This window comes from Eucyclogobius newberryi, unplaced genomic scaffold (assembly GCF_026437365.1).
Source record: "Eucyclogobius newberryi isolate DKJ021-1_F unplaced genomic scaffold, fEucNew1.0.hap1 SCAF_1, whole genome shotgun sequence".
NCBI classification, from domain to species: Eukaryota; Metazoa; Chordata; class Actinopteri; order Gobiiformes; family Gobiidae; genus Eucyclogobius; species Eucyclogobius newberryi.
In genome coordinates this window covers 46,929,446-46,941,490 of record NW_027315723.1, presented here as the reverse complement: position 1 = coordinate 46,941,490, position 12,045 = coordinate 46,929,446, and the positions used below count along the sequence as shown (strand labels likewise).

At 42.4% G+C, this 12,045-nt stretch overlaps 1 protein-coding gene across 1 annotated transcript; it reads right to left on the bottom strand.

The window, feature by feature from the left end:
- Positions 1-528: 528 nt before the first annotated feature.
- igfbp5a (insulin-like growth factor binding protein 5a) lies at positions 529-11,219 on the bottom strand. The gene is made up of 4 exons (XM_072447436.1): positions 10,845-11,219; positions 3,591-3,793; positions 3,155-3,274; positions 529-2,487 (listed from the first exon to the last, which is right to left on the bottom strand). Exons 1-4 carry the CDS (start codon positions 11,188-11,190, stop codon positions 2,353-2,355), a joined length of 804 nt encoding a protein of 267 aa, XP_072303537.1. The 5' UTR covers positions 11,191-11,219; the 3' UTR covers positions 529-2,352.
- Between the last annotated feature and the right edge of the window lie 826 nt (positions 11,220-12,045).

Sequence of the window (12,045 nt, the reverse complement as noted above, 5' to 3'; positions counted from 1 at the left end):
AAGTAGGAGCAGTACTTTAACAGGAAGTAGTAGGACTAGTATAAGTACGTGAAATCACCACAAAAGCCTGCCTCCGGCCTGCAGTGTTTCCAGACTGAAAAACCTACCTGTTCAGACAATGCTACACCACGTAACCTGTCACTCACATCTTCACCCAGTTCTGTGTCCTTGGGTGTTTTAAAAGGCACTTTAAAAGGTACACTATATAATATACTATATATTACTATTTGACAATTTAATGGAAGTCTTCCCTCGCTCATCCCCATTTCACGAGTAATAGTAGTAATAAAGTATTTGTTGATGTTACCAGTAGTATTCAGTTGTATCATCTGGACAGTTTTGAGAAAAACAGTATGTTTCGACTCATCCAAGAGATTCTGCGGATCTAGTCTGTGTCCAGATGACTGTCCAAATGAGGGATTACACCGACTTGTTACCAGTAGTCGTAAAAGTAAGAGCAGAGTTAAAGTAGTAGTAGTAGTTGTAGTAGTATCAGAAAGTATCTTTAAATAACACAACCTGACTGTGGGGTACATGAACTTTATTTAAATAGTACCTTACCATTACAAAAAAGCACATCAACGTCACTCCAGATAAATATTTCACCATTATGTTCACATTTTTTCATCTTGCCTTTGTTTACATGTGCTACCAACAAGAAAAAACAAAAGGAAACATCGAATAGGCCAGTTCAGCCCGCGTCGAAACATTGCATTTTCATAAAGTGACAAAGATATGAAGCCTATAGAACAACATCATTTCTGCAGCAGCGCTTTTAGTGAGAAACCTGCATTTGCTTTGTACCCATAACGCAAATATATTCAAAGCGGGGCCAGGGAAGAAGGCACTTGGATTTCCATACAAACTCTGCGACCTGGCTGCAGACAGGAGGAGGAGGAGGAGGAGGAGGAGGAGGAGGAGGAGGAGGCAGAAACGAGTGGATTTAACTGGTAAGAGGAAGCAAGAGACCCCCATGGTGAAGGCCGGGACCATGGAGGGCCCTTTGCATAGGATTTGGCGGATAAATGGCTTTGGGACTGTCAGGTGTAAAGGTCAAGAGACATTCAAGAGCATGCATTCCATAACAGTTACATACATGTATAATCACCATAAAACATATATGGGAAAAATATATATAGCACATCATTTCTGTGTTTGCGGATGTCAAATACGGTCTCAATAATCACAAAGCAATGCTATTTTATTTTGAATGACACCAAAGTATTTTCTTTAATATTTCATAAACAATAACTAATAGTGCCCCACATATAAAAGAGGACGTGCTATTATGCAAAATAAACTTTTCCTGTATTGTCCTACAACTTAGGCTCGAGTTCTCCGAAAATTAGTGTCTTCACCTACCCCCTATCCCCGCCCACATCCCTGATCTTAATGTGATTGTGATGCTGGTGAATGAATGAGAGCGTGTTTGTGAGATTGATTGGGGGACAACGGATGGAAATAAGCCCATGGTTACAAACACGCGCTGTCCCGACCAAAAAATGGTCTAAAATGTCACATAACCAATTTTCAAAAATAAAAACATGTAAATGACAATCGGAGGTTTGTTACAGTGAAATGTCAATGTGAAGAGTTATCAACAACGGACCTGTTTCTATTATAATAGAGCAATTTACACACAAAAAAAAGAAAATCTAAATATATTCTATTTATAGTTCAAATCAAGTACCTGAAAAAGCATATTATGTCTCCTTTAAGTAAAATGGTCAAAACATATCCTCCATATGATGGTTCATTCAAAACCACCTAAACATCTTAATGTTTGGTCTGGTTTCTAGTTGGTTTGATGTCAATTTGAACATACAAATAGCACTAAAACACTTACTAGGTTAACTATATGTGCAAAGAAAAAGTTGAGCCCATAAGTTGGCATAACTATTGGCACCGAGTATTTTAAAAAACAAACATTTCTCTGTATTTGTATTTATCCAACCGTTTCAGATAACTCACAAATGACAATTTCATCTCTTCACACAAAAATATCCGGTCAACTATTTCTGCAGGAATGAATTGACCTCCATACGTCATCATGCCGGTGCTCGTTGCTCTCTTTTTTCTTTCTTTCGCAAAACTATAAAGGAGCCACATGTAAAAATGTCTTGTCAAAAAGAACATGTCACCACTGTTCAACATCATACAAATATAGAACTCTGTGAATTATAGATATAAAGATGTGGTGAATATCATACAACATGAGGCCAAAATGGGGTTGGCCAGACATCAGTTCAAACACCTCACAAACATACATACATATATAGTGTGTCTTTCCTGATTGGTCAAAGTGCTCCAGCTCGATTGGCAGGCCAGCAGGAGGAAGGTGCCAAGCAAGGTTCACTCATTGTTGCTCGTATTGTCCAGGTCTTTGCACTGCAGGTCGCCGCCGGCGTAGTTTATTCCTGGGATCTTCACTCCGAACTTGTCCACGCACCAGCAGATTCCACGCTTACGGCCGCGGGAAGGTTTGCACTGGGGATATATGGGGAGAAATTTAAAGTTTCACTACTTTTTTAAGACAGCATGTGTATTACTAGCCAATACATTTCTTTTTATTTATTTTTTTTAATACTTTTTGGCCCGCAAGCTTTATTAGACAGGACAAATGAGCGAGAAATGGGGGGTGAGAGAGAAGGGAGGACATGCGGCACGCCAATACATTGCTCATCAAAAGGTATAATCTCTCTGCTCAATAAGGAGTGACATCAAATAGAGGAAGTGCTCCACTGCCAAAGATGCAACTCAACACCTATAATGTTTAGCATTATTTTAACAGCTTCACACAAGCCAATTTTATATTTACTTTGCGTTTATTTGATGCAAGGACGGTAGAAGTGCAATTATTCAAGTAAAGAAGTATCATGTTCAATAAAAAAACAAAACATAATATGTAGAGAATCATGTAAAGTTAAATACTCACTGTGTAGCCTAATATTTCAGGCAATAAAAATACTTTGTTACATTGTTTGATTGTGGGTGGTTTTATTACTCAAAAATAGGCCTCCAAAAATATGACTTAAGTTAATAATATCCCATATATAATAGCCCAGATAAACACCATTAATAATTGTAATACTTGTATTTATTGTCTATTTATTGAAATGTTACGCAGCAGGGTTTTAATGGTGAATGTGTTTACCTGTTTGCGTTTGAAGAAGCCCTTTTTGTCACAGTTGGGCAGGTAGAGGGAGAGCGCAAACACCCGAGACGTGTCCTTCATGCTCTGAATCAGGTTGTCCAGCCTCCTCCTGCAGGGGCCCTGGAGCGTACAGAACATTTAGCCCAGAACAATAACCCAGAGTCATATCTATAGTTGGTGCCATTCAAGTTATCAAAAAAAAAGATAAATTAAAGGTACTAGCGTTATCAGGGAGAGAAATGTATTTAGTACTTCATTTGATTGCAGTTTTCACGCCTGGGGGTTGGAATGAACTGACATTATTCTTTTGTTTTATGATTGCTTATAGTTATTAACAAAACATAGGTACCATAAATGTATTGTTCAGGCAGCAGTACCTTAAATCAGTATTGGTACCAAAAAAGCCTCATATCTGTTTGAAAAAACGCACACTTACAAACTCCGGGTCCGATTTGCTGATCTTGTGAGTGGGGATTTCCATGTGGCTCGCCTGTCCCATGCGAGCGAGCTGCTTCCTGCGGTCACTGGCATGTTTCATGGCTTGTGCTTTACGACTGCTGATATGGTCCAGTCCATATAAAGGCACCTTGGCGATGGAGGGCACGGCCTCGGGCATGGGCATCCGGGAGTCGAGGGAGTCTGCAAATAGATCCAGACAGAAAAAGTAGTTACAGTTATTACACAGCTAATAATTGTACTTGCTTAAAGCTGACTTGAAACTTTTGGCAGGATAGCATAATGAAGGTGTTCAAAAATAACCCCTCAAACCATATGGAAGGTCTCAGAAGTCAGATATAGACAAGGTATTTTTGGATAAATAATAATAAATCACATGATTGCATGCATTTACAGTAAATTAATTTTAAAAAAATGAATTATTTCATGCTTTACTGAGGCTAATTAAAGTGTAGTTATTATAAAGTGTCACTGCAAATTGTACTGGCACCAGAGTTGGGGGTAACGCGTAAGCTAGTAATATGTACTCAAATTACTTTTTTTAGAGTAACGAGGGACGTAACGCATTAGTTTTATGTACACATGTAATATAGTACTCCTCAAGTTACTTCATCATCTCTGTGCCAGTCTCATCTCCACCACAATCCCAGATCCAGGCTTGTTTCACAGCCACAGTAGATAGAGGAGGCGTGTTGTGAGCACGCACACTGTGCCACTAGTGACTGGCAGTCTTGTCCTCAAGAGAAATAAACTTTCCTTCTCCTTCGTTATAACCACTATTTTGTAGCCAAGGAGTAAATGTAGGGTAACAGTGATGTGGTTTTGATTTAAATAAACTACAGTGCTAAGCGCGTTCTGTTGCGAATTCACTAATGTTGTTTTAGTGATGTTGTCATTGCTTCAGGAGAGGCCTACACGTGCTTATTGTATGACATTGTATTATGGACATTTTTAACATAAAAGGTAAATACATCTCAGTCAAACGCATTTACTAAGTTTGTTCATTTGATTATTTAAGAATAAATCACATGACTGCATGCATTTAAATAGTCGTGCCCTCTAAGACAAAAAAAAACCCTTATCAGATTAAATCCCTCTCAAAATATACAAGCCATAAAAGTCAGATATTAACATTCTAAACCATCAAATCTGCTTTATTTAACTGTTGCTATTATTGCATGTAAACACTTTTACAACCTCCTTTTATGTCCATGACTCTGTACTTGACTGCTTGAGGAACAAGTAGAAAAATGTGTCCCTAAAATGTCACAAATGACCACAAATGCTTCTGCCATAGCAAAGGAGTCCTTTATGTGTGGAGTCATGATTTACATTGTGGCACAGGCAACGTGGGTGATGAGTGGCTTGACTGTGCTTGATGGCACAGTGGCAAAGGCTGACCTCACGGCAAGAAGGTCGCAGGTTTGATTCTCGGGTTTGACCTTTCTGGGCGGAGTTTACATGTTTCTCACCCTGGGTTTTGTACGGCGTCAGTGTCCCATCCCCCCATCAGCCCAAAACAGGCACCATAGGTTAAATCATGCATTCTTGCTGTCACCGGAGAGAGGTGTTTAATGCCATACTGTGGAACATTCCAGGTAAAGCAGTAATGTCTCCATGGAAACAAGAAAAGTTGCATTACCTTCACTCAAAAAAAAAAAAAAAAGCTACATAGTGCATAGTTAATTGAAAAAGCAAACCATTAAACGCAAAGTTCCATTAAATGAACCACGGTATGGCCATATTACAACTGTCATATTGAGAAACTCGGGCTAAAGTTAAAAAGCTAAACTTCCACTCAGCAGGGGTGTTGAGATGTCACAAATCCACAGCCAGTGCTAAAAGCTTGCCAAGCGTCGACAGTGGCTCAGTTCCAGGGTTGAATGGGACGTGTTGACATACAGGAAAACATAGACTACATTCAAAGCTTCTTGGGTTGCCAGTTTGGGTTAAATGCAGACCAGGCGTTTAGAACTTTGGTAGCGTGTGACTTAAATGAGATATTTATTCTCAGTCTGGCTCCCCGGTCTGCGAAAACATGCTATTACGCTTGTCATGGAGAGAGCCCCGAGGAATAACCACAAGTCATGTCAGTATCTATCATCAGAGCAACATGCTAAAAGTAGTTTTGTCTCAGTGGGCACAAATAGGTTGAATCAGAATGACATTTTCTGCTTAATTTCAGATCAATCTATCACTGATCGAGTCAAAAATAGCGTGTTATTCCATATGTCATTAAAGGCGCATGATGTAACATGTCGATGATAGATTAGACTACACGTTTCCCTTAAGACCGTTAAAATAATTATGTTTCTAATTTTGTGGAACATTTTTACAATTTTTACCCGAGTTTAGTCATTTTTGGGGTTTACAGTTTTACTTCTTGATTGAAAATGATGACATCACCCTTGGTAATTTGATAACTTTTCCTCAAAAGTTATGAAAAGCCAGTCTAATTGAAATTATAGTTATTTTTGAACAGGGCTACAATATGGTGTGTTTACTGTATGTATATCATGTATGCTCATTAACATGTACTAACCTGACCAAATAAACAAATAATAATAATAATACTATTTGACAAATATAAATATCTGACAATAACTACATTTTGTTACTTTAAGGTTTAAAGAGTCAAAAAAAATGGTTCCTGGTGCAAAGACCTGAATTATGTGGATGTCTCCCTAATGTGACATCATCAACCTGTTTTAATATGTGCTATATAGCTACTTCTTCCCCACTTTTCTTCCCAAACAGAACAAACCTGTTATTTGCACTTAAATACTATAAGATGAGTTGTGTGCCAAATCAACTAGCTCACAGTAAACTGCCCTTAAGCCACACTTGAGCCCTTCCCCTGGAATACTACCACTACTACACACTCCTTGCATGCTATAAACCTCTCCATTCTGACGTGACCGCTAAGCTACTACAAGCTAACAGTTGAAACCGGGCCAACCGTGGTCACAAATCCATGACGTCATGTTGCCTGCTGCTGCTGAGGGATTCTTGCACTTTTCTTTGTGACACATTTTTTTTCCCTTTTCTTCCTCGTTTGCAATCAAGTCCTGGCACGCTAATCCTCATCTAATCTGACGTGCGCTGATGGATCACCACTCTTTTCCTCATGCTGAAATTGGATGTGGAAATGTTGGGTTTGTATTATGCTTTGTGATAGCTAATCTGGAAGCGATACAAAAGAAAGGGTTAATAGAACATGTAGTAGAGCAGTGCTTAATCAATCAGGAGTAAGAGAAAGAATAGAATAGCAATAAAATATATCATATTTTGCACAGGGGCGCCTTAAGCGACATTTGTTTTAGGGGCACGTGCCACTTCACTTTGGCTTAATCATTTCCATTTAACACAAAAAAGGAAAAATGTCTAAAATTTTGAACTCGGTTCCAAGCCGCATGATTTTACAGAGGATTGGCAGTTCGTCCAGAAGGCTAAAGTGCAATACAAAATGTTTCATCGTTTGCAATACAGTTTTTGTCGCTCTTGGGGCCAACTGGTGGCTTTGGGGCACCTGCTTAACCCGTTTAGGGTATGACCTGTCCTGACAAATGTAAAAAAAGTGGCAAAAATAATGAAGTGGCAATAGTCTTGAGCCCTTCAAAAACACAATCCTAAATTATGGCCTCTAAATCTACTCAACAAAAAAACTAGTTGACCTCTAACATGGAGGTACAGATACTTGAAGTTGAGGAAGTTGTGTCAAAAAGTTACATTTCCAAGTGAAGTAAAAGGTCCAAGTTTGTCAAAACATCTTGAGTTAAGGTTTACCCAGTGTCATTTTCCTTTCAGAATTGAGCAGTTTAAGTCCAAATGTATTCATTCTTTATCTACATTTCCACATTAAGACAAACAATAACGAGGTCCAGGTATTGTCAATGTCATTCAGAAAAGTTCATTTCCAAATTATTGTTGAAAAACCTGTGCATTCAAAAGCGATATATCTGAGATCATTTGAGAAGTGGAGTCCTTGGATCTAAAATATTGAAAGTCTCAACATTTCTTGGCTCGACTGTGCAGACAGAAGCTGTGGTCCAATTCTTGACTAAGACGTTGCATGTTTCAAGAAGCAAACTCAATACAGGCTTCTTCCTTCCTCTACAAGTAATAAAAACATTACGTTGGCTCAATCTTCAACGAAACACAGACTTCTATTTATGTTTCCACACTAGTTTTAGCAAATGGGCCAAAAGACAGAAGGCAGATGGGGAGAATGGTGGAGAACAGTAGCCGCAGGCGATGGAAAGGAGTTGCTGTTGTGGGACACATCACATGGGAATGGGTCCGAGACAAGGAGGAGGAGTTTGAAGGTGTGGACAGGAGTGGACAAAGACAAGAAAGACAAAAAGAAAGGCAAGGAGGACAATGTGTGTTGACTGGGATAAGGTATGTTTTTGGGATATGTTCTTATTTTGCAGATTCATGAAGCGATAAAGTCCCTGGTTCCATTTTTGGGGGCTTCTGTGTGAAGTAGGCGTGTTTTCTCTCTGTTATTCCATTGAATTCCAGCCATCAAAATGTACAGTGTGCTAAACCTCCCGCTACCTGTGCCTAACCCAGCCAGGATTAACCCCAGTGGGATTAACATATGGGTCAAATGTAAAGAGCAAATTTCACTGCAGTGAGAGCAAATTTAATCATCAAGTTAAACCCCGGAAGACGTAACATGCACGCTTAAACCATGACTTCATTTTATTTTCACACTAAATTGACATCTTAGTTCTGTTTGACCAAAGTGCAGCTTTTGACGCCATTGACCACAGCATCTCACATCAGTTCATTTTATGTACATAATCCACAGTTAGATATGGGGTACCACAAGGGTCAGTGCCAGGACCACTATTGTTTGATGAATACATTGTTGTAATGCATAAGATTTAAGCTTTGATTTTAACCACCAAAGGCGAGATAATTCAATAATAACAATAATCATTTTCATCTCTTACAGCAATTTTAGACATCACAGCAGAAAGAATACATTACACGGTTCCTCTGTAATAAAGCAAGAGGCATCGTCTTTGATCACGCCCAGAAATTCAACTCCCTATGCATTTTCCCAGGCCTCTTGAACCCGTCTTAAAAGACTGTCCCCGAACATAGCCAACACGGAGCCTAAGCCATTACGGACCAGCACCTATAATCTCGTTCTGTTTTTCATGTCAACTGGAGGTATCCCGCAGGCAAGACCCAACCTGCTGATTTAGGCAGGTGACAGACTGACAGGTACTCTTCATGGGGCCTGCTGACAGAGTTCGCAGGGTCAGCACAATAGGGGCAGAGGAGTCGTGTGCCGGGGTAATGACAGGTAGACCTCTGACCTCCCAAAGTGAACGTTTATGACAAAGTGTGAAAATATGTGCAAGAAGAAGTCATAAACTCAAATGCTTTTTTGACATTTGAAGGGGGCTTAACATACAGGTATGTGCAGGAGAACTTGAGTTAGGTAGTAATGGACGTAAAAGTATGATAAAGACCACATTTATATGAGCTTACTTAGATATTAATACTTATACAGTTTCTACAATGAATGTCCCCATTCCATGTATAGTTCATTTTGTGTCCATATCCTGCAATAAACAGTATTTCCAACATAAGCCACTTATTATTCACATTCTAGCCAAGTGCTGCCATGACTACAACTTATCCTGTTAAGACTACTACTTTGCTACTACTTATACTACAATTACTAGTGCTGCTATTAATGCTGCCGGTTTTCCCACTACGTCTGCACTACTTTTAGGACTACTGCAGTTACTACTCGTACTGATGGTTATATAACTTGTACCACTATTACTTGGGTTAGTATTTCAAAAAACATCTCACAATATACATTTTAACAGCATTTTGAATGTGCACCGTCCAATCCAAAGAATACTTGAACAAAGGCCTGATATATGAGATGAGAGAGCGTTTTGTGTTGATATGTCATAGCACAATGGGATGTCTGAGTACATGCTCTTCAATTTCAAAGGTAAAACTGAGTAATTGATACTATGCAAGTCATATTTTTTAGCTTTAAAGAATCGGCTATTTTTGAGACAGTAGGACATAGCTATACAGGACTAAACCTGGACTTCAATGTGCTTAATGCAGATGTCATACTCCGATGTCTAAATGTATTCAGTGTGTGTAAAAAGCACGTGATGTGAGTGCACGTCCCTCACAGTTGCACGCTTCTCCAGACTGCTGTAAGCCTCTGTCAGGGTGCTCTGCTCTGGATGTCCCAGAGTGTGTCCCAGAGTGTGTCCCACAGTGTGTCCCAGAGTGTGTCCGTCCCACAGTGTGTCTCACAGTGTGTCTCACAGTGTGTCCGTCCCACAGTGTGTCCCACAGTGTGTCTCACAGTGTGTCCGTCCCAGAGTGTGTCTCACAGTGTGTCCCAGAGTGTGTCCCACAGTGTGTCTCACAGTGTGTCTCCCAGTGTGTCTCACAGTGTGTCCCACAGTGTGTCTCCCAGTGTGTCCCACAGTGTGTCTCACAGTGTGTCCCAGAGTGTGTCCCACAGTGTGTCTCCCAGTGTGTCCCACAGTGTGTCCCACAGTGTGTCTCACAGTGTGTCCCACGGTGTGTCTCACAGTGTGTCCCACGGTGTGTCTCCCAGTGTGTCTCACAGTGTGTCTCACAGTGTGTCCCACAGTGTGTCTCACAGTGTGTCCCAGAGTGTGTCCCACAGTGTCTCCCAGTGTGTCCCACAGTGTGTCCCACAGTGTGTCTCACAGTGTGTCCCACAGTGTGTCTTACAGTGTGTCTCCCAGTGTGTCCCACAGTGTGTCTCCCAGTGTGTCCCACAGTGTGTCTCACAGTGTGTCCCAGAGTGTGTCCCACAGTGTCTCCCAGTGTGTCCCACAGTGTGTCCCACAGTGTGTCTCACAGTGTGTCTCACAGTGTGTCCCACAGTGTGTCTTACAGTGTGTCTCACAGTGTGTCCCACAGTGTGTCCCACAGTGTGCCTCCCAGTGTGTCCCACAGTGTGTCTCACAGTGTGTCTCACAGTGTGTCTCACAGTGTGTCCCACAGTGTGCCTCCCAGTGTGTCCCACAGTGTGTCTCACAGTGTGTCTCACAGTGTGTCTCACAGTGTGTCTCACAGTGTGTCCCACAGTGTGTCCCACAGTGTGTCTTACAGTGTGTCTCACAGTGTGTCCCACAGTGTGTCTTACAGTGTGTCTCACAGTGTGTCCCACAGTGTGTCCCACAGTGTGTCCCCCAGTGTGTCTCACCTTTGGCTCCGTACCGCTGCTTGTACAACTTCTCGTTGGCGCACGCGCCGCGGCCGTGCAGCAGCGCGTGCAGAGGCTTCTCCTCTCCGTTCTTGGGCAGGCAGCGGAGCCCGCGCGTGCACGGGCCCGTGTACACGCCGCACGCCTGGCCCTCCTCGAGCGCGCACGTCAGACAGCAGCCGCAGCCCGGCTCCTTGACCAGCTGACAGCCCACGGGCACGGGCGGACACAAGGACAGCGCTTTCTGGTCACACGGTTCGCACGGCACGTACGACGCTCCGCAGGCGGCAGCGAGCAGCAGCAGCACGCACGCGCACAACAGCATTGTAGAGAAAACCCCAGTCATATGTAGATGTCCTCTCTGTTCAGCGAGAAGAGGCTCTGCGTGCGCGTCAAGCTCAGTCCCGCGTGCGGTGGGATGGATGAATGAGAGGCGTCTGTTTGTGATCGATCCTTCTCTTGTGGAGCGTCCTCACATCAGCGGCGCGCTAACAGCATCCACAGGTGTCACGTCGATCCTGCACCGGCTCCGTGTTCGGTTCTGGTGCCTGTGCTCTCTCCTCCGAGGATGTGCTGCCGCCGTGTCCGTGTGCGTGTGCGTCTGAGCGTGGAGTGGAGTGAGCGCAGCGGCTTTGAGCTTGTCTTTAAAAAAAGAAAGTGCCAGAGGCGCAGCCCGTAACGCTGGCTCTCAGACGCAGGGGGAGGAGGAGGAGGAGGAGGAGGAGGAGGAGGAGGAGGAGGAGGGAGGGAGGGAGGAGGGAGGGATGCGCACGGGGCGGGTGCTGGCATGCCTCCAGACCGGGCCTCCAGAGCAGCCTCAGGTCCAACACACACGAGCCCAATCCGGACTAGACCCCTGCGCTTGGAGCAGTTTTATCCAAGATCTGGATGCTTTAAGGACACCTGGATTATCTTTAGATGATCCGTAATTAGTCTATTAAATCATTGTTCTACGCCGTTGTGTTTGACTGGTATGTTCACACTTGCACATAACCACAACAAACTGGGACTAAACTGAGAGTAAGAGAAAATGAGAAATAATGTTCACCCAGGTTTGGTTTTGTGGTGTAGACTTGGCAAGTCTGGCAAGAGTCCATCTTCTTCTTTAGTCTAGTTTACTTCTAATGTAGTACTGTAGCCTTCCCATCCAAAGACATGTTCTATAGGTTCTGCAATTAGCCTGCAATCTTACCCAACACGG

Bases quoted from the DNA above. Each gene is read 5' to 3' on its own strand.
- igfbp5a (XM_072447436.1), bottom strand. From the start codon at position 11,190: ATGACTGGGGTTTTCTCTACAATGCTGTTGTGCGCGTGCGTGCTGCTG. The intron at 3,794-10,844 runs GTGAGACACACT...ATCTATTTGCAG, and splicing joins GCAGCGGTACGGAGCCAAAG to ACTCCCTCGACTCCCGGATG. The intron at 2,488-3,154 runs GTAAACACATTC...ATATATCCCCAG, and splicing joins GCTTCTTCAAACGCAAACAG to TGCAAACCTTCCCGCGGCCG.